Source organism: Pyrgilauda ruficollis, unplaced genomic scaffold (genome assembly GCF_017590135.1).
Source record: "Pyrgilauda ruficollis isolate IOZ18807 unplaced genomic scaffold, ASM1759013v1 scaffold1, whole genome shotgun sequence".
NCBI classification, from domain to species: Eukaryota; Metazoa; Chordata; class Aves; order Passeriformes; family Passeridae; genus Pyrgilauda; species Pyrgilauda ruficollis.
In genome coordinates this window covers 1,036,312-1,056,449 of record NW_024508100.1, presented here as the reverse complement: position 1 = coordinate 1,056,449, position 20,138 = coordinate 1,036,312, and the positions used below count along the sequence as shown (strand labels likewise).

The 20,138-nt window shown below is 40.9% G+C and overlaps 1 protein-coding gene across 3 annotated transcripts in view; it reads left to right on the top strand.

Annotated features, from left to right (window-relative positions):
* KDM3A (lysine demethylase 3A) overlaps nucleotides 1-20,138 on the top strand; it is a 29,869-nt gene that overhangs the window by 8,203 nt on the left and 1,528 nt on the right. For 2 of the 3 annotated variants that reach the window (XM_041464892.1, XM_041464980.1), the window contains exons 6-23: nucleotides 37-161; nucleotides 647-719; nucleotides 800-888; nucleotides 3,038-3,189; nucleotides 4,174-4,745; nucleotides 6,027-6,228; nucleotides 7,744-7,958; nucleotides 10,603-10,755; nucleotides 10,990-11,085; nucleotides 11,402-11,529; nucleotides 13,292-13,478; nucleotides 13,941-14,110; nucleotides 14,858-15,094; nucleotides 15,490-15,661; nucleotides 16,601-16,691; nucleotides 17,247-17,377; nucleotides 18,194-18,313; nucleotides 18,398-18,537. In XM_041464892.1, coding sequence (XP_041320826.1) covers nucleotides 37-161; nucleotides 647-719; nucleotides 800-888; nucleotides 3,038-3,189; nucleotides 4,174-4,745; nucleotides 6,027-6,228; nucleotides 7,744-7,958; nucleotides 10,603-10,755; nucleotides 10,990-11,085; nucleotides 11,402-11,529; nucleotides 13,292-13,478; nucleotides 13,941-14,110; nucleotides 14,858-15,094; nucleotides 15,490-15,661; nucleotides 16,601-16,691; nucleotides 17,247-17,377; nucleotides 18,194-18,313; nucleotides 18,398-18,537 — 3,053 coding nt within the window. The remainder of the gene's footprint in view (nucleotides 1-36; nucleotides 162-646; nucleotides 720-799; nucleotides 889-3,037; nucleotides 3,190-4,173; nucleotides 4,746-6,026; nucleotides 6,229-7,743; nucleotides 7,959-10,602; nucleotides 10,756-10,989; nucleotides 11,086-11,401; nucleotides 11,530-13,291; nucleotides 13,479-13,940; nucleotides 14,111-14,857; nucleotides 15,095-15,489; nucleotides 15,662-16,600; nucleotides 16,692-17,246; nucleotides 17,378-18,193; nucleotides 18,314-18,397; nucleotides 18,538-20,138) is intronic. The other variant, XM_041465066.1, reaches the window with a different exon arrangement.

The window sequence follows — 20,138 nt, the reverse complement described above, 5'->3', positions numbered from 1 at the left end:
TGTCTTAAGCTCTGTTTTTATCCCCCAATTTTGTAGGTGGAAAAAATATCATTGGTTCAAAAATTAGGATTTATAGCCTGGACCCTTCTACTCAGTGGTTCACAGCAGTTGTTGTCAATGGTAATCCAGCTACAAGAACTCTAGAAGTCAACTGTCAGGAGGTAGGAACCAGCTGCAGTGGTTTACAGATGGATATGGGGAATAAGTGCAAACTTTTATTTATATCTCCAGCAACACCATTTTTATTTTTGTCTTTACTGTAATCTTTAAACATGGGTGTCAGTGTAGTGCAGAACAGTATAACCCAAAGTGTTTCTTTATGCTGCTGGTAGATTATTAAATAACAAATGTCCTTCTATGAAAAATGAGGGAGATCTGCAATTTTTATTCTAAGAGTGAAGCAAACATGATCTTGGTTTCTTTGCTCTCTGTGCTGTGCAGACAGCACAAGTTCTCAAGCACCAGTTTGTGTTTTTGTGCAGAGACACTGTGACATGGTGTGTTGTTAAATTCAGCTTGGTATTCAAAGAACCTAGAAGTTAAATGTCTAAGCTTAGTCCATACCACCACATCTAAGATAAATTTATATTCAAATAGAGTTTCACCTTTCTAAATGGCTGCTTCTGTGTTTCCTGTCCTTTTCAAGATTCCAGCTTTAAAAACTCTTGATCCAGAATTAATTCATGTTGAAATCATATATGACAACAATGGAAAATGTGGTAAGACCTATTACTTTTTGTCCTTCAAACACTAAGTAGGTTATTTGTGATAGACTAATCTTGCTCACCTTCTCTTCCAGATAAATCAAAAAGAATTGGGGGTGTGAAAAGGAAGTCATCTGACAGCAGTGGAAGTGTTGATGCTAAACACACAAAATCTTCTCCTGAGGTAATGTCTTGTTCTGTTATATATGGCTGTTACATAATGATTATGTCACTTTCAAAACATCTTAAATAAGGATTAGATTGGAAAGTAGAATGATAAATATAATCTCTTGGAGGGTGTGTTGAGTCCTTTCAAACTTTTCTAGGCATGAATTGAACATCTTGCCTTGTGATAATTGGAGCAAAAGCTACTAAGCCTTGAATGTTGGGATTTTTATTTGTTCAATTTTTGTTTGTTTGGGGTTTTTTTACTATGCTTTTTGCCCCCTCTTTCTGCTTAAGAGTTGGTCTGCCTGGTCATGTATTCTTGCAGTGGGAGAAAACACAAAGGAGTTCTGAGGTTTATAACCTTTGCTTTTCATGTTCTTTCTTTAACTGTTCTGTACTTGAACCCAAAACCTTCAGCTGCATGTGGGTGCTTTGAGGATTCAAGCTGCACAAGCAGCAGTTGGAGGTTGTTCCAGTACAGAAAGGAGGTGTGACTTTTCTGGTACTCTCATATCTACTTTTATTTCTTTTGTGAGTGACCTGCCAGGTATCACTGAGAGATAAATAAACTCTCAAAGGTCAAAAGACAATCTGGTAACTTCAGTATAGAAATGCAAATGAAAAATCATGTATTGGCTGAAGAAAACCTGCCCTGTAATTTTGCCCTAGTGTTTCAGACCAAAACCTGCATTTTAGGCAGGAGTAGCCAGTCTTCAGGAAGATTTGGAACGTGAGGGAAAGGGTTGTGTTGCTTCTGTGCAGTCAGGCCTGTGCAGATCTGGCTAATGGCTGGATACAGTCATTAGCAATCTTTAACAACCTCACAAAGAACCAGCCTGAGGTACCTGGCACAGGGTAAGATGCCTCAAAGAAGAGTTTCCTGTCCTGTATTTACTGCTGAGGAGGAGTGTGCAGCAGGGCAGCATGGAGGAGCAAAGGATTGCAGTCCTGTGTTTCCACAGCTTGTGCTTGGGTACCTTTAGCAGCTTTTGGTGCTCAGTTTGCCTTTCTTCAGTTTTCTGCATAATTCAGCCATTGAACAGCCTGCTTGACACACACAGAGCTGGGCTGTATTTCACATTCCAAATGCCCTGCTGAAGAATTACCAAAATCTGAATCATAACTTGTTTTACCATATTTTTTCCTTAAAGTAGTGAAGTTATTTACTTCCCATTTTCCAGTCTACCTTCCTTCAAAGGACAGGATCATTTTTTACTTCTTCACTCTCTGGAAAATGCCTTGCAACCATTTTTTGAAAGTGGTTACAGTGAGTGTGCTTTCTAGTAAGGAAACCAGGAACTATTTGTTACTGTGATTTTGGTGGATGTGAGTATGTGGGAGTGATTAGCTGAAGCCATATTTTTTGATAATAAATATGTGATAGTACTGATTTCTTGTGTGGAGTTAATTATCTGCAGCATTTTTCTGAGAGCTTGACTTGGTACCTGACAACTGTGTAATACCAAAGCAAAAAGGAAATATTTTGGAGCTGATGCTAATGAGCCTGTGGTGTAACTTCCCAGCAGCAAGTGGAGCATGTGGGAGTAAAATATGGATGTTGGAGCTGGGGAAGGACCCCCACAGAAAAGCTACTGTTCTAAAGACACTTGCTGATTTGGTAGGCCTGTTGTATTCCTAAATGAATTACAGATTTCTTAGGATGGTGATTTAATTGATGTAGGATTTCTGTACTTAACACTTCCTAGAACTCTGGTGCAAAGATTTTCTTGCTACAAGGAAGTTCACATCTAGATCTTTGGTAATGCTGTCAGTCTTCACAGTTTTGATTTTCTCTGGGATTTTCAGCTGAGCTTAGAAATCTATTTCTGACTGCCAATTACTGCAATTACTGTAGAAACATTGTTGCACTGGCAGTTACAAAGAGCAGAGCTTTCTGTCTTTTTTTCCACTTTCTTAATACATGTCCCCCAAAAATTTAGTTGTTAATTGGGGGAAATTAATTAACATGAACAGTCTTTCATGGAACCTGTAAGGTTTAAAAGGACATTTTAAAGTCTTTCCACCTCATGAACTGAGTGACACTTTAATTGACTTTATTAAACATGGTAGGAAGAGTATTTATATATTTTTCCTTTCAGGCTGAACCCTGCAAAGCCATCATTTGTTATCCTGAATTTTCCTAACTGTTAAAATCTCCCTTGCAGGTTTCTCCCAGTCAGGGACATGTGCAGTCAGTACCAACTGTGCTGGGTGAAGCACTGCTGGGATGTACTCCTGCAAATAAAGACCAAAGGCACCCAGGCCTGCCCCTGCCAGCCAACTCACCACCCAACCTTGGTGCAGAAACTCCTCAGGGGTAAGGAAGTAGTTTTATGCTTATTAGACATTTTACCTCCAAAAATAATTCATTCTTAGCACAATGAACTCTGAGGTAATTTTAAAGAGCTGTAGTAGCTACTCTTCTGCGATACCAGCACAGGAAAGTGTTGATTTGCTTGGCCTGGATATGTAATTTGCTTCCTAATGCCATGTTCTTACTTAACTTTAAGGAAGTGGCCCTTCAATGGCCCAGGTTAGTGTCACTGTTGCATTGTCCCCATCTGTAAAAGGATACACAGGTGTGGTGCCTGCTTTGTCAAAGGCATTTCTTCCCTGCCCCCAGGAAAACCAGAACATGCTCAGGCAGGTGTCTGCTTTTTGCAAATCAACTACAGGCCCCCAGTTATATTTCTGTTGAACACCAGTGCCTTTGGACTTTTGTTACCCTCAGTTGTGTCACAAAATGGATGTAATGATAGAAATAGTGTCACAGGAAAACCCGAATTTGAAGTGCTGATAGGGGTTTTTCTGCTAGCTTTCTGTCTCTCACATGAATGTGGAAAATAGGATTTTTAAAAGGGATTTTTTTGTGGGAGAGGTTTTACAGTCTCCAGCGTACTGACTTGTGATGCCAGTCAGAAGTTCCTTGAGAATCTTGCCAGAGACATGCAAATTAAATGCATTTGGTTATTCAGCAGTTGCCTGGAGGAAATGAGAAAGCAACTATTTATTTGTGAGAGAAGGAAGTGGAAATAGCAGCAATACCCAAATACTGTGTGCCTACATAGGTGTAGAGTTTTATTGTTCTAACTCTTACAAAAAGTGAAACCCAGATAAAACACCTGAAAAACAAGCTCATTTAGCCTCACACAAAATTTAAAACACTCACACATCAGAACTCAAAGCACATAAATAACTAAATTTCTTCTTTCAAACTGTGTGGCTAGATTGAGCAGCTAACGCTCTGATTTGTTTCACATGTTTGTGGTTTCTTTCCTAATTGTTGCCTGTTGTGTTTCAGCACATGCAGACGAAGCTTACCGGAAACTCATCCTTCCTGTCTTAGTACTGGAGTGAAACCATTGACAGAAGAGCTGACAGCCTTTCCTAAAGTGGGCTTCGTGTCTAAAGAACAAACGCAAAATCCCAGTGAGCAAAATGGTAAATATACCTCTTTGAAAACCTCAAGATCTTCATCTTTGACTGATTCAGCTAATGAAAAGGGAACCAACCTGAAGAATACTAATGAACCTTTTATGAAGGCCACAACAAACTTTCCCAAGGAATGCATTTCCATAAAACAGTTGCAGCATCCCAACCCTTCCATAGCAATACCCAGAGGCAGTGGCACTGTTGAACTGCAGCGAACTTTAGATTGCAGACCCTCAACCTCAGATGCTCATCTTCTGCCCTTCAGTGAGTGTGGGGTTAAATCACAAAGCAGCTGCATCAGCCACAGCAGCCACAAAGGAAACAAGATTGATGAACTTGCAGACATGGAGTTTTTTATTAGAAGAAATTCAAATGAGATTCTTTGTGACAAAAGTGAAAGTGAAAGCTTTTGGACTGGAAGTGCCAAGGTCCAGGATAATAGTAAGTGTTTCTAAAATTTCCTGTCATTTGAAAGTCCTTGTAATTTCTGACAACTTAGAAGTAGGTAATTTGTTACATTTGCAAAATTAGTAATTTAAATTGTATGCGTAAATCAGGAATTTGATTCATTTGTGTGTTCTTTTAAGATAGGAATGCAACAAGCTGGAGTAAGACCTTTTCCTGATAAAGGAAGAGGAGTAATCATTAATTTTTAGAAATAAGAAATTGTTACAAAATATATGCAAGAGCAGAATGACAAAAGAGGTTACAAAATCAAGGTTCTTTTGGAATATAGATGATGGTGGCATAATGAGACTACCTTTTAGCAATGGTCCTAAATTTTACAGACATGGTTAGGGATGGACGTTGTCCTCAACAAGAGGGACAAGTGCTCCCTCAACAAGAGTGGACGTGGTCCTCAACAAGAGTCCCTCTGTTCAAGAGGGGCTTTGATTAAAAACTGTCATGAGAGCAAAACAAACAAAAACCCACCACCAGCAAAAATTAAAACCCACTCAGTCCCAAAACCACTCGCCTTGTTCCTCTTTTCCATTTGGTGAGCTCTTCAGGTTTTCTCATGGGAAAGGCTGTGCAAGGCTGTGGTTGTTTAAGGAGCTGGACTCCTGGTGTCCTGCTGTGCATCTGGTGATATTGCTGATTGTTCAGGATTCTGGGAATCCCCCTGCATTCCCCCCTTTTTTTTTTTTTTTTTTTTATCTCTTGTTGCTTGGTCTTGGATTACCATGTGCTGTTCCATAATTAGCATGGATACACAGCCAGCCAAGCAGTCACTGTTGTGTCCCCTGCAAGGCCTCACTGGCAGTGTAGGAGGAAGGGAAATGTTTGGCATCTGTTACAGTAAGATGCTGAAAGCTGTTGCATCATGAAGGGGGAAAACAGGACTGAGAAATGGCCAGGTTGTACTCTGTCCCCATTTCTTGTGAAATATGGTTGCTGCATGCCCTAATCTGCTCAGGGCTCAAAGTCTGGCTGAAGAACTTTCTTTAAAAGCAGATGTTCTTTCAAAATATGAAAAAGTGAAAGGAGCTCTTGGTTCCACAGAGTCTGTGTGACTTCACTGGAACTTGAGCAGCTTGAGACAGTTCCTGCTGACTGGAGAAGAGGTTTTTGCCGACTGCAAATATTTTTAGCATAACTTAGTTTCAGTGTAATGTGAAACTTAGAGGAAAAGTTGATGTGGATCTTTCACTAAAATACATTTGCTGGTGCTTCTGTGAGAAAACCGGAGGCTTTTCTAACGCTGGCTGCTCTCCCCTGCAGTAATTGTTCGCAAGTCCATTTTATCTGACGCTGCTAAAGTGAAGAAGCTGCAGCAGAGTGGGGAGGCCTTTGTGCAGGACGGCTCCTGCAATAACATCGCCCCTCACCTGCACAAGTGCCGGGAGTGCCGCCTGGACAGCTACCGCAAGAACAAGGAGCAGAGAGACTCCACCGTCTTCTGCCGCTTCTTCCACTTCAGGAGGTGAGAACAGTTCACATCAACACCTTGAGAAAGGTGAAAAAAACCCAGTTACGTGGCCAGAATAGTCTCATGGAGGTCTCTGTTTCAAAGCTATTTAATGCTGGTGTGTAGCTATAAGAGCAATGTACCCGACTAATGAGTGGCTGCCAATGGTTTTTTAGCCCTTAGAAATGATGCAAGTGCTTCATTTGAGCAGAAAATATTTTGGCAGGACTTAGAGCTCTTTATTTTGCTGTTCTGGGCTGAGTGCCAGTAGGATAACATGAGTTTAGTTTGAGTGCTGCAGCTCAGTAGAATTTGAGATACTAATGAGAGGGTAGATTCCATGCAGGTTTCCCAAAGTTTAGTGGTAGGACACCTGAAATGTTAGCCATGAACCCACAGTCATGGAAGAGTTGCACTAAGTGGCTATGGGCTTTCAACTGGGGACATCTAAGTTTCTCATGGAAGTGTTTCATCTGTGCACCCACTGGAATTCAGTTCTGTTGCTAAACATTTAAAAAAAATACAGATGTGCTACTAATCTGTTATTTATCCTCATATTAGAGATTTTACTATGGTAAGTCTTTGTGTAATCTGATGTGTGAGACCAAAGTGACAAACAGAGTATGCTAATTCATCCTCTCAGGGTAGCAATCCAGACTTGCAGTGCAGTTCAAATCATATGAATCCTTTGGTTTAGAAGTTGAAACTGATGGAATTATCCCTGTTCATTGAATGTGCAATCTGCCAGTCCTGGAGATGGCATTTGTCTGATGACAGCACCTGCCAGCACGTGTTCTCATGGCACACCTAACAATACAGTGAGCACACATTGTCATCAGAAGGCACCTTCCTTCTTCAGCATTTAGTAAAAAGGTTCCTGAGCAGAACTCTTCATGTTTTCCATTTAAGACACTACTAACAATGTAGATCTCATTCATTCCACCTACTCAGAATCACTCAAGAATATATCTTACTGAAATTTTGCTTGATGCTTTTTGGCAGCTGCTCCCAAATGAATTGTTACTGAAATATAATCTATATTTAAGGCATTCTAACTTCTCTTGAGAGTTGTATGTAGTCCTAGATAAAATTATTGCTATTGCCATCTCTAGATGTGGCCTTAATGCCAGTGCATTTTAAAAATTGTAAATCTGATTTGGTTTTGTGTGAGTAAAGAACCACTTGTAAGGTAGATTTCCTAACTGAAAACCTGAATGTTTTCAGTCTTTTTTTGTTTAGAACCAGCAGTGCATTGAACGAGCCTAATGCTAGTGACCAGTATGTTTACCCATGTCTGTTGTAACCTTTGAGTAAATTCATTGGCATACAGTACACACACTTGCAACTCAAGCATTGACTGATTGGAATGAATTTAAACCTGTACAGCATTTGAGGTGATGAGGGCTTTTTCTCCTTTTCGCATACAGTACACACACTTGCAACTCAAGCATTGACTGATTTGAATGAATTTAAACCTGTACAGCATGTGAGGTGATGAGGGCTTTCTCTCCTTTTCCCCTTTTTCATCAGGCTGCAGTTTAACAAGCACGGGATACTGCGTGAGGAAGGTTTCTTAACTCCAAATAAGTACGACCCTGAGGCTATTAGCCTGTGGTTACCTTTATCCAAAAATGTTGTGGGTCTAGATCTGGACACAGCAAAGTACATCCTTGCCAACATTGGAGACCACTTCTGCCAGCTGGTGATATCTGAAAAGGAAGTCATGTCAACGATTGAACCACACAGTAAGATCAGCTTGTATTGAAATAACTTGTGTTTTCACAGCTTTATGTGAAGCTTTAAGATTCTGTGTGAAAATGAATTGCATATATTTGGAAATATCATATAAGACTTGAGTGTGTCTCTTCTCAGAGAGGGAATGGTTAAGAGCCACTGTGAACTAGTGTCAACAACTCTTTGCTCCTCACAGGGAGGGGGAAAGGGAAGGGTGATTCCACCCTTCTTTGTCAGAGGTTGTTTCTCAATTTATCAAATTACTTTTCCTGTTACAAAGTGAAAAAAAGAGATTAAGTAAACTGCCGGGTAGCTGACAACAAAAATCTATTCTTGGCATGAAAATGAAATAAAGATTTTACTTTGCACAGGGTTTTGTTAGATTGCTTTGGTCCTGTTTTATTATAACTGCATCATGGACCTACTGCTGTCTGTCGGTAAAAGAGTTATTTTTTCCTCCCCCTGCAAGTTTCCAGTGGCACTTTTAGAAGTGATTGTGGGCACCCTACTGGGCGTAGACCAGAGGAGTGCTGGTGATGGGATAACTGATTGGGGAGGTTAATTAGTGTAGGCAGAGCAAACTTAGCACCCCCAAACACAGGGGTTTGGCCACATCAAAATATTTCTGTAGCAAATGTGAGCAGACAAATGGGGAAGTCTGCAACCTTGCATAATCACTTCTCAGAGCAGAATGACTCCTAAAACTGTTTGTTTTCTGGATTTTAAGTGCATGGCTGGGGTACAGCACAGTTTAGGGGATTGCCGCTGTCTTTGTGGAGTGTTGACATTAGATAAAAATCCTCTCGGTTTGGCAGTCACTCCACTGTTCTGAAATAAGAAAAAAAGCTGAACAAGCTTGAATGCCCTTCAAAAGCAGGGGGAAGAGTTGAGATATTCCAGAAATACTCACTGTGGGGTCTTACCTTGGGCTGCTTGGAATCAGCAAGCTTTGCTCTTGACCTGCAGGATGTTCAGGCCTATGAAACCAAGTTATCTGTAGCCAGAGATGTGTAGACTGAAATACAGAAACACTTTTGGGAGAGTGAAGCTTTGGGTGAATTCATGAAACAAAGGGAAGGTGTGGTGTTTCTTAATAGCAGAGGATACATCTGTTGGCATAGCTACCAGAAACATCCTCTGCTTAAAAAACACAAGACATGTATGAGTTCTGGAATTGGCTTGAAAGGAGCAAAATCTCATTAATTCATCTTTGATTTTATTGCCCTGACTGGTGAGAGTAAGGGAACTCACTTTCATTAATATGAAGGTTATTTTGAATGCCCTGGGCAGGAAAGAAGTAATTTACAGTCTGAATATGTGGTGTTCTTTGAACAGTGCAGTGGAAGAGTGCTCAGTCAGCACAGGAAGAAAGGAGATTCTTCTGCCACCACAGTTTGAAGTTATGGTCAATTTAAGTGTATTATCCCTGTGAAGTAAAAGATTGACTAGTGTAGAAAGAACAGCTTGTTAGGTCACATTGTTCCTTGGCTACCAAATGCCAGAAGGAAACACGAGTAAACTACAAGGAGAAACCAAAAAAATAGGAGGAGTACAAAGAGAGAAGATTCAGAAAAGATAGGAAATGGCATTCAAAAGATAAGAAAGAAACCTTCATCCTGTTTGGGGGAAATTGGAGAGTTGACCTAGAAAATGATAAATATAGTGCATGTTTTTAAAAGGCAGAGAAGAATGGAGCTGGTGATATTTAGACCTGTGTCTCTTGGAAGAATTCTGAAGCAAGTAGTCAAACAATTTTTACCTCCTACTTAAGAACAAATTGTGCTAAGCTATTCCAGTGTTGTTCCATACATAGTCAATGGGCATTATTCAAACAAGAGCAGCAGATGTCTTGGATGCTGGTATGGTTTTCTTAGCATGCATTAGGACATGATCTCTTATAACTTGCTTTTAAAATTAAGAAACCTTGTGGGCAGGAAAGTTTCAGAGAAGTTACAAGTGTGGAAGGTGGTAGGAGGAGGCAGGTGTGTGCTTTTTGTCTTGTCTAGTTTTCTAGCTGGCAACATAGGGAAGTGAAGATCAGGCTAAAATAATTCTTGCATAATCACAGATTCACAGAAAAATAATACAGCCCTGGAAGGGCTTGTAGTTTTTTGCAAGATACTGTCAATGTTTGTGGTGTTTTGAGTGAACTGAAGAAGTGGCTTGGGATAAGGAAAGGGGAGTATAGTGGGTACATAAGAAACCTAAACAGCAACAAAGAAGAAAATTCACCATTCTGAGAAGGTCAGACAAACACAAACACATAAAACCTCCCAAAAGGAAGACAGCTACTTGCCCACCACACTTCTGAATAGAAAACCAGGATAAGCTAGTTGTGTCAAGCTACACATTAAGTTTAGCTTGCCAGCAGTACCTGAATTTATTCCCTGGAGTAGCTGTGGGATTTTCACTAGGAGACTGTCAGGAATGTGCTTGTGAACTTGGACAGGAATAAAAGCTGCAGTTGGTGCTGCACAGGAGGAAGCAAACTGGTCTCAATTGCTTGGACTGTTGTGTAACAGCAAAAGCGTTTTTTGGAGTTCCAGTGCAAGACCAAGTCTGAGTCATATCACTGCAGTTTAAGTGACTGTAGTTAACATGCAAATCCTGAGTTTGTTGGCACTAACCCTTTGACTGTCCCGTTCTTGCCTGCAGGACAGGTGGCCTGGAAGCGCGCGGTTCGCGGCGTTCGCGAGATGTGCGACGTGTGTGACACCACCATCTTCAACCTGCACTGGGTCTGCTCCAAGTGTGGCTTTGGGGTGTGTGTGGATTGCTACAGGATGAGGAAAAAAAGCTCACATGAAGGTGGGAGTGCTTATTACTACCTGAAACAAAGGGGGAGGAAGGGAAAAAAAAAAATCTGTGGTGGACTTGGAAGTCAATGACAACTTTAAATGAGCCCAAAAAAAGCTTTCCCAGCCAAAAGGACTTAAAACTACAACTTACGTGTTGTAGGCTTGTGGTTGGATGTATCAATAATAGTCAAATATGTGGTTTTCCAGAGCAATAACAAAAATCTGTAATGGTTTTGTTTTACAGATGATGAGTCAGATACTTTCTCCTGGTTTAAATGTGTGAAGGGGCAGGCACATGAACCAGAGAATCTAATGCCTACACAAATAATTCCTGGAAAAGGTATTGGAAATATTTGATTGACATAAAAATGTGCTGTAGGATTTTGCTGTCTTTTGTACTGAGTGAGGTTTGATTTCAACAGTAAAGTTAGTAAAAGCTTAACATTTATTATCCAAAGACAGGAATAGCATGTGTGTTTAATACTATTTTATTATCTTTGCCCTTTACAAAGAAGTAGCAGAACTTCTTGTTTAATGATGATCAGTATTCAAATATTAGTGTTTAGCTGCACAACACACACAATTTCTTAAAAAGTCTTGGTGACTGCTGGATGTTGTGATTACATGTGAGCTCATTTGTGGTTCTCTCCCTTCAGCTCTCTATGATGTTGGTGACATCGTTCACTCTGTAAGAACAAAATGGGGCATCAAGGCAAATTGTCCTTGTGCAAATAAGCAGTTCAAAGCACTATCAAAGCCAGCTCTAAAGGAGGATTCAAAACAGGTATTGTTACTGCCTCTATGTCTGTGCAGTTAAGTTTGTGTCAGTCTATTGCATGTTCCTGAAGCCACTGCTAATTTGACTCTGTAGGTTGCCAGCCCTGACCTCTGTGATAACCCCACCACACAGGGACAACTGGTGTTCACTGTTCATCTTTCTGCTTCAGCTCTTCTTTAAGTTTTTGGGGAAATCTCATTTGTGTTCCTTTGACACTGAGCCCTCACTAGTTGACCTGTCCTTAAAAAAGGCTCAGTGAGGATTTTTAGAGCAAAAACGGGATTAGATTGAGAGATCCCTTAAGAGAAGAAAATGAGGAACAGATGAGTGGGAATGGTAGTGAAGTGTTGAATGAGTGGGAATGGTAGTGGAGAATGTGAAGAACAGATGAGTGGGAATGGTAGGGAAGGTAGTGAAGGCTATTCCTTGGGTCCTAAAGATATAATACATGCAGCATCTAAAAGAGTGAGTAAGGTGGAAGAGCACTGGGATTCATAAAAGAACTAAACATGAAAAATAGTGAGATTTAGAGGAGTGTGGAGATTCACTGATTTCTCTGGCAATCTGGTAGGTTTGCTTCTCTGTATTATAAAAAAACCAAAAGGAAACCCTGCAACATACACATATTTATGGATGTAGTATATTTTTGCTTTTGAAAACAAAGCACAAATTAATAGCATTGTTTGGAAGTATCTCACAAGAAACGGGGTGAATGAAGTGATTTTAATTTTGTTAGATGCTTATTCATAGCCTTATTTTGAAAATAAATATTACCTTAAGTGTAAGAAGCAGGCTGGACTTGAATTCAATCTAAGCAATGAACAGAAGAGACAAAAAATATTTAAGTTGTTACAAGTGTGGAAGATAGATATGTGAATCAAAAGTTAGCATTCAACTGACTTGGCTTCAGTCTTCTGAATCAAGATTTCCTGTGATTCTGGACAAAGAGCTGCATTAAATTTATCTACACATCTTTATAGATGTTACTGCACTGGTTGTGTGAGGATAAGCTCATTAAAGGTTGAAACATTTTGTATTATGTCATGTTTAGAATCCTTGCCAAGCATCAGCAGTCAGTGAGAGATGAAATAGAGAATGTAATGATAGGCAGACAAAAGAGCAGAATCATTTCTTAGCTGAAAATTGTTTGGGCAGAGAGAGGAAATGTCACCAGTCATGCAGGAATCCCAGGGCAAAGCTGTGGTTCTGGTTACTCTGTTCCTCCAAGTGACCAGATAATGATAAATGAGCTGCACAGGAGATGGACAATCCTGTGCTTGGATTGTGCTGGCCAGGCCGGTGCTGCACTCAGGCAGGGGCAGCTCAGACCTGGCAAGTGAGTGCATGTTTGCTGCCACCTTGAGAGAAAAGTTCAGGAATGCTCCATATCTATTTCAGTCCTCTGAACTGGAGCTGCAGCTTAGCCCTGGCCTGAGCATCAGCTGTGGCTAGAAATGTGAGAGCTGCTGTTAAAACTGCACTTGGTTCCCAAAGCAATCCCAGAAAATGCACCTGGGAAACTTGGTTCTCTGTGCTTGTCTTGAGGGATGATGGATTCTGGCTGCTCCTAAATTCGGGAGATCCCAAATCCTGCTGAGCTGCCCTCTCCTGATCCTGAGCTGCAATGCTGACCTCTGGTGGAGATCACATATTTTGAAGGGCCAAACCTTTTTACTGTTTAAAGGATGAGTTTGGACATGCTATTGCTTGTATTCCCTTTGTGTAGGGTGTGTTTGTGTCTAAACAAGTTGTTGCTTTGCTTTTTCAGCACTTGGCATCTGGGGACAGGCCTGGCCTTCAACACAACAGTTTTGTCCTGAGCCCACAAGTCACTACACACGATCCTCCTCTAAAGTCAGCACTTGGAAGCAAACAAACTGCTTCTGTAAATACTTCTCCTTCATTAAATTGGTTTTCAAACCTAACCAGTGGAAACGTGAATAAGGAAAACAAAGGTATGTGCAGAACCAGTGAAGAGTAACCCCTTTGTGGCTGTTTGTCAGAAGAATATAGGTCAGACCCAGCAGTATCTTGTGCTGAGAGTGATGTCATTGGCCTGCTGGGATAAGTGTTCAGTGGCTTGGAGTAAAGCCTGGCAGAGTTAGCATATTCTGTTTCAAAAACTGAATTAAAATCCCATTGATGCAAGTATTCTTGAAAATTCAGTTTGAGAATACTTTTTGTTCTTACTGGTTTTGGGTTTTTTTTGGGGGGTTTTGGTTTTTTGGGTTGTTTTTAGAATGTGAGATTTTAAAAACGCTGGTTTTATGAAGAAAGTTAAGTGAAAGAAATACTTTATCTGCATGTATTGGGAGAAGATATATATATGTATGTAGGAGGATATTGTCTTGAAAAAAAAATTCCAAGTATTTTCACAGTTTCAAAGTATTCTCACGGTTTTCCTTTCTTCATTTCAGAGAAACTTCTCATACCAATTTCAAAGAATGAAAATAAACCTCTTCAGACACTCCCTAGCTTAGCCAAGCCAGCTGCAGCCCTGCAGACATTCAACAGTGCAATATTAACCCCTGTGAGCAACAACAACACGGGCTTCTTGCGGAACCTGTTGAACTCTTCTGCAGGAAAGGTACAGGAAAAATTCTGTCCTACAAGTTTGAGTTGATCCCAGGCTTAGATTCTGTTTTAAACCTGTGAACAACTGCCACAGACAGTTTATTTTCTTGTCACAGTAAAATTGTCTTCATTTGGGAAGAAGGATTAATTCATTTTCAGTGCTCAGTTAGGAGAAGCTAAATGGTACTAGGTGTTGGTGAGGAACTGGGAACTAAGGGATAATGCAGATTAACTTCCTCAGGGCAGAGTCTGGAAGCTGCATTGATTGGGATGTCTTTTAGACTCAAAAAAGAAGCACCAGTGAACTTGCAGATGGAGGGAAGAACCTTCTGTGGTGTCTCCCCCTTACCTCATTTGCAGACTGGTTCACTTCAGATGTTTCTGGGCTTTGTCTGATCTTACAGAAGTTATTTCTAAGTGATGGGGGAAAATACTGGCTTTGAGAGTTCTTTGCTAAAACTGAATTTCTGGTCCTTGATATAAAGCAAGTCCTTTTCTGGATTTCTGCAGTGTTGCTGAGATGCAAATCAGCAGCAATTGTTGTGCCAGGATTCTGTAGACGAAGTGTAAGAAATGGCACTGGCATTTAATGATGGTGCATTTCTAGACAGCAGAATTCTGCAGTTGTTGGTTTCTCTGCATGATTGGATCTCAAGTAAAAAATTTTAGGAGTGGCAAATACTTTCTTTAAAGCTTGCAAGATAAAGCAGCAGAAAAGAGCACTAATTTTTTGTTGTTGTTTTTCCATGTGTTTTATCAGACAGACAATGGACTGAAGAGTACACCCAAAATCCTTGATGACATTTTTGCTTCCCTGGTGCAAAACAGAGCCATTACAGACCTGCCTAAGAAACCTCAAGGGCTGACCATAAAGCCCACGATCATGGGCTTTGACACACCCCACTACTGGTTGTGTGACAACCGCCTGCTGTGTCTGCAGGATCCCAACAACGAGAGCAATTGGAATGTCTTCAGGGAGTGCTGGAAGCAGGGACAGGTATGCTCATTTTCCTGCTTTTTCCATTTGCAATTCATGTGTTTTGTGCTTTAGTTGAAGCACAGCTACAACTACGGTAGTGATAAGCAGCTTTAAACCTTCATCAAATGTGTGACATGAGCACTGTTACACTTCTTTATTTAAGGAGCTCTTCTACTGTTTAAATCAATTTCTAAGCACAGAGCTGGAATTATGGCTCTGTATAAAAAGCTGCCTCAGTCTGAAACAGAGAATGCTCAGATGCATGGTAAGGCAGAATTCTGGTAGGCCATACTGAGCATTTAGTTTGCAAAATGTCTGCATTCAAATGCTCAATGTATTTTATGTATTACCCTGTTGTAGATAGAATTTTTGGTGTTTAATAATTATATAGAATATGTTCTTTTTCCTTTTAGCCTGTAATGGTGTCAGGAGTGCATCACAAGTTAAATGCAGACCTCTGGAGACCGGAGTCCTTTAGGAAGGAATTTGGCCAACAGGAAGTAGATCTGGTTAACTGCAGGACCAATGAAATCATCACTGGAGCTACTGTAGGGGACTTCTGGGATGGATTTGAAGATATTTCAAGTAAGCACTGTGACTCTTTGTTCCAGTAGGTAAAACACTCAGCAACAATAATTCTGCCCTGGCACAGATTTGTGATCCATAAGCAGTGTACAAGATTTCAAGGATTTCTCCTCAGCTTGGGCAGCTTGGTGAGGATGCATTGCACACATTTATGCTAAAAGGATTGTGGACTGGCTAAAAACTCATTCCCATGAAGTGCTTTTCTTCAGGAGTGTGTTTGGCTGCCTTTAGTCTTGTGGGGAAACATTCTGAGGAAATTCATGATCTTTCACAGCAAGTGGGTTTATCTGCCAGCATTTTTTTTTCTTCTGTTGAGAAACAGAAGAGCACATGTAGGGGTGGTGCTCATGGGTTAAACGGGTTCTGCTGTTTTAACTTGAAGGTAACTACTTTGTTCTGAGGAACTGAAGTTACTTTGTATAAAAATAGATTTAGGGGAAGTGAGTTTGAGGTTTTCCAGGGGAATTAACAGTTGCCATTGCATCTGGAGTTATACTTTGTGTCTGTTACGCATCCTTATCTAAGGATCTGCTTTACTGTTTAAATCAGTTGTAAGCTTAGGGAGTTTCGTGCTTAGAGCAGGAAGAGTGGGAGGTGGAAGACTCACACCTTTCTTTTCTGTTACTTATCTTTGAAGAGGTTTGGCTTCATCAGCTACTTTTGGCCTCAAACCAGTTTCTGAGCTAACTTGTAGGAAGTGCTTGGGCAGGGAAGCAGTAAGGGCTGCTTGTCTGTCTGACATCTCCTGTTGTAACACGTTTGTCATAAGAGTGATACCCTGCTCTGGTGTCAGAGGAAACTTGTATGTCTTTAGTACTGCATGAAAACTTGTGGAATGAACATGATTTTAGACTGGGATAAGGATTTCTTTATCTTAGTTCTTTGTACTCTGAGTTGTACAACTATTAAAAGCTAAGACTTGTTAATATTTCAAATTAGGTCGCCTGAGAACAGAAGAGGGAGAGCCAATGGTACTGAAGCTTAAGGACTGGCCTCCAGGAGAAGACTTCAGAGACATGATGCCCTCTCGGTATGAATTTCCAGAGAAAATGTTCATTGTTTCTGTGGCACACCCCCAAAATAATGGACTGCAGGAATAATCTCGTGTTTTGATACCTGCCTCAGCTTTGAGCAGCAGTTGGTGACGTGTGAACAGTTCTATTTCTCAGAGATGCCTGACATAAATGGAAATCCTGCACAAGTTTAATGATAAATTTTTATGTGGTTCATTTGTGTTTGCTAAGTAAAGTGAGCACCTAAAATTGCTCCTAAAAGCCTGGATCACTTTGAAATCTGAAGTTCAGTTGAAGCTTACTTTTTGACCAAACATTTTTAAATATTTGGACTTAAGCTATGTGATATTTCTTGAGATGATTACACAATGAAATAGCATTACTCCAGAGCAGTTAAATTTATTTGTTGTATTCCTGTGCCTTGCTTGTTTGGTTCCTTTCCATGGTGTCCAGCAAACCCCCTGAGGGAAAGAGTACACTTCCTCAACTGGAGAGAGCTTTTGTTGCAGCCTGTTTCAGTCTGGTTTTGGTTTTATCACTACCTAATGTTAAATTTTGCTGCATTACCTTAGGTTTGACGATTTGATGAAAAATATCCCATTGCCAGAATATACCAGGAGAGGTGGCAAACTCAACCTTGCCTCTCGACTTCCCAACTATTTTGTGCGACCAGATTTGGGCCCCAAGATGTACAATGCCTATGGTAAGGAATTTTTCACTCCAAAGGTCATACTCACCACATGTTCCTATTGAAATTTATTGTAGATTATCTGAATCCTTGCTGTTGTAGACAATTTGATTAATCCCATGGATCAGAGAACCTGAGTTTAGCTCATCTATAGGTATCAATGATGTCCAGAGCATGATATGATTTATTTTATTGAAAAATCTTTTTTCCAGGTGGTTTCAAGCCAATAGTAGTTATTCCCAGTCTTCCAATCAACTTGCTCCACAGCCTCTTTCCTGTAGCTGGCAACATGTATTTGTTGTTTTGCTGCTTCTGGCTGTATTGCTTTTGTTGTTCTCCTTTTTGATCTGCATCATTTAGCTTTTAATCTTTCCTTGAGCAGTTTTTTTCCATGTCTGGTTCATCTGCTGTCACCCAAAAGACATTTAAAATGGAGCAGCATCATGTCCAGTAGAGAGATGGTGGATAGTAAAGATAGTAAACCCTGTATCAACTGCTGGTTAGAGTGAAAAAGAGACTGTTTCTCAAAATGCTTTATCCTAAACTGCTGTAGAAACCCTTTCCTAGTAGGATTTAAACATGACTTTTATATATCATATGGGCTAGACAGAGATACACTGATCTGTGTCAGTCTGTCAGCAGATCTCTTGGGAAGCCACAAGATGGAGCAAGGTCCTGGATAGAAAGCACATTGCTGTTCTGGAAGCATTTGTTGGTAGAAGTAAAAGCACCCTAATCTTTTCAGAAAGTGCTTCTGACAGTGGTGTAACATTTTTTTGTCTTACTAATGGATGTGCTACTCCTTTTTTCCCCCTCTGATTCCTTCCCCAGGCTTAATAACACCAGAGGACAGAAAATACGGCACGACGAACCTCCACTTGGATGTGTCCGACGCAGCCAACGTCATGGTTTACGTGGGGATCCCCAAAGGCCAGGCTGATCAAGAGGAAGGTAGAGTCTCAGTGGTGTCTGGGGAGTATTTCTGTGGCCAGAGGGAAGATCCTTTAGTGTAACTGCTCGTGTTGCTTTCCACAGAAGTGCTGAAGACCATCCAGGATGGTGACTCCGATGAACTGACAATTAAGCGTTTCACTGAAAGCCGAGAGAAGCCCGGAGCTCTGTGGCACATTTATGCTGCCAAAGACACAGAGAAAATCCGGGAGTTCCTTAAGAAGGTGAGCTGTTCATCTTAAAAACTGATCTTCTGGCTGTGTAGGCTTGCAAGTCTCTATCTTTGGGCTTTTCTCCTCCTTCATATCCCAGTTACTGTGGAAACAAATAACTGGAGTTGTACCCAAAACAAAACTTCTATGCCATGAGTCGTGTAGGACCTGAAAAGGGTGCAGAGTTGAAGCTTGAAGTTACTTGTATGTAGATATTCCTTCTGCCCACTCTTCTCATAGATGAGTAATGTTATATAGTGAGCAAGAAAATAGCTGGTTTAGATTTAAGTAAAAACAGTTTAATTTGATCCTTTTTTGAAGAATGTGAGATGTTTTTGAGAAATGTCAGAGCAGTACATGGTACATAACACTCTTCCTTGTTCTCTCTCTTACTACCTTTTCTTTTTTTTCCCCTACCTTGATGAGGTCTGAATTAAGGATGGTATTTTGTGTCACGTTTTCATGGGAGTTAAGGGTTTAGTGGATATCCACATCCAAAAGGGCTTGATTCAGTGTTCAAATTTACCTCAGATGGTCCAGAGTTTTTTGTGGTCTAATGGTGACACTTCTTTGGTGCTATACAAGTGGAAAGAGCCAGTATGCTGGTATTTAAAAGGATAAATTGGATAATTTATCTGAATAAAACTGATGGCCTGGTCAGGCTTTCTTGGTGGAAGCTGGGAGAGGCTGCAACAGACTCATTTAATATTAACAAAGAACAGATCTTACGGTTGATCAAACATGATACTTGATAAGCATTAGCATTAGGGTTTGATAAGCATTAGCAGTTGGAGTCTTCACATCTGTGTCTCACACCTCAGTCCCTTGTATCACCCTTGCTGGCAGTTGTGGGGCTTTCAGCAGCTTTTAGTGGAGTAGAATCAAGCTGTTTATCTCCTCCCAAATGAGTTTTTGGGCTACAGTCCTGGGTGTAAATGGCTGCTGCAGCAAGTTGGATTTATACAGCAACTTCTTGCAGAAATTCTCTCCCCACAACCCTCAAATTTCTGTCCTCAAGTGCTTGTTGTGCCTCCCAGCCTTGTTTCTCCTGAAAATCTGGTTTGCATCCTCTGGGTCAGTGAGCACACACTGACTGATTGTGGCCTCAAGGCAGACACCTGCTGAATTCCATGCTTGGTGGAGTCTCCCAGTCACAGGCTATAGAGTTACAGAGTCTCAGAATGGTTGAGGCTGGAAGGGAGCTTCAAAGCTGTCTCATTCCAACCCCCTGCAATGGCAGGGACACCTTCCCCTGGACCAGGTTATTGAGACCCCCGTCCAGCCTGGCCTGGAACACTTCCAAGGATGGGGCAGCCACAGCTTCTCTGGATAACCTGTGCCAGTGCAACACTGCCCTCACAGGAAGGAATTTCTTCCTAATTGCTTCTTTTAATATAAACCTACTGTCCTTCAGTTTAAAGCCATTGGCCCTTGTCCTGTCACTTCACACCCTTCTCCACAGTCCCTCTCCAGCATTTGTGTCAGAACACTGGTTCCATGTGTGACAGTGGTTCCCAGTGTGAGCACAAGCTGCTTCACTTACCACTGTCAGTTGGGATTATGTGCATTTCCCACATTTGCAATGTGTCTTGCAAGCCAGTGGGACGTGAGCA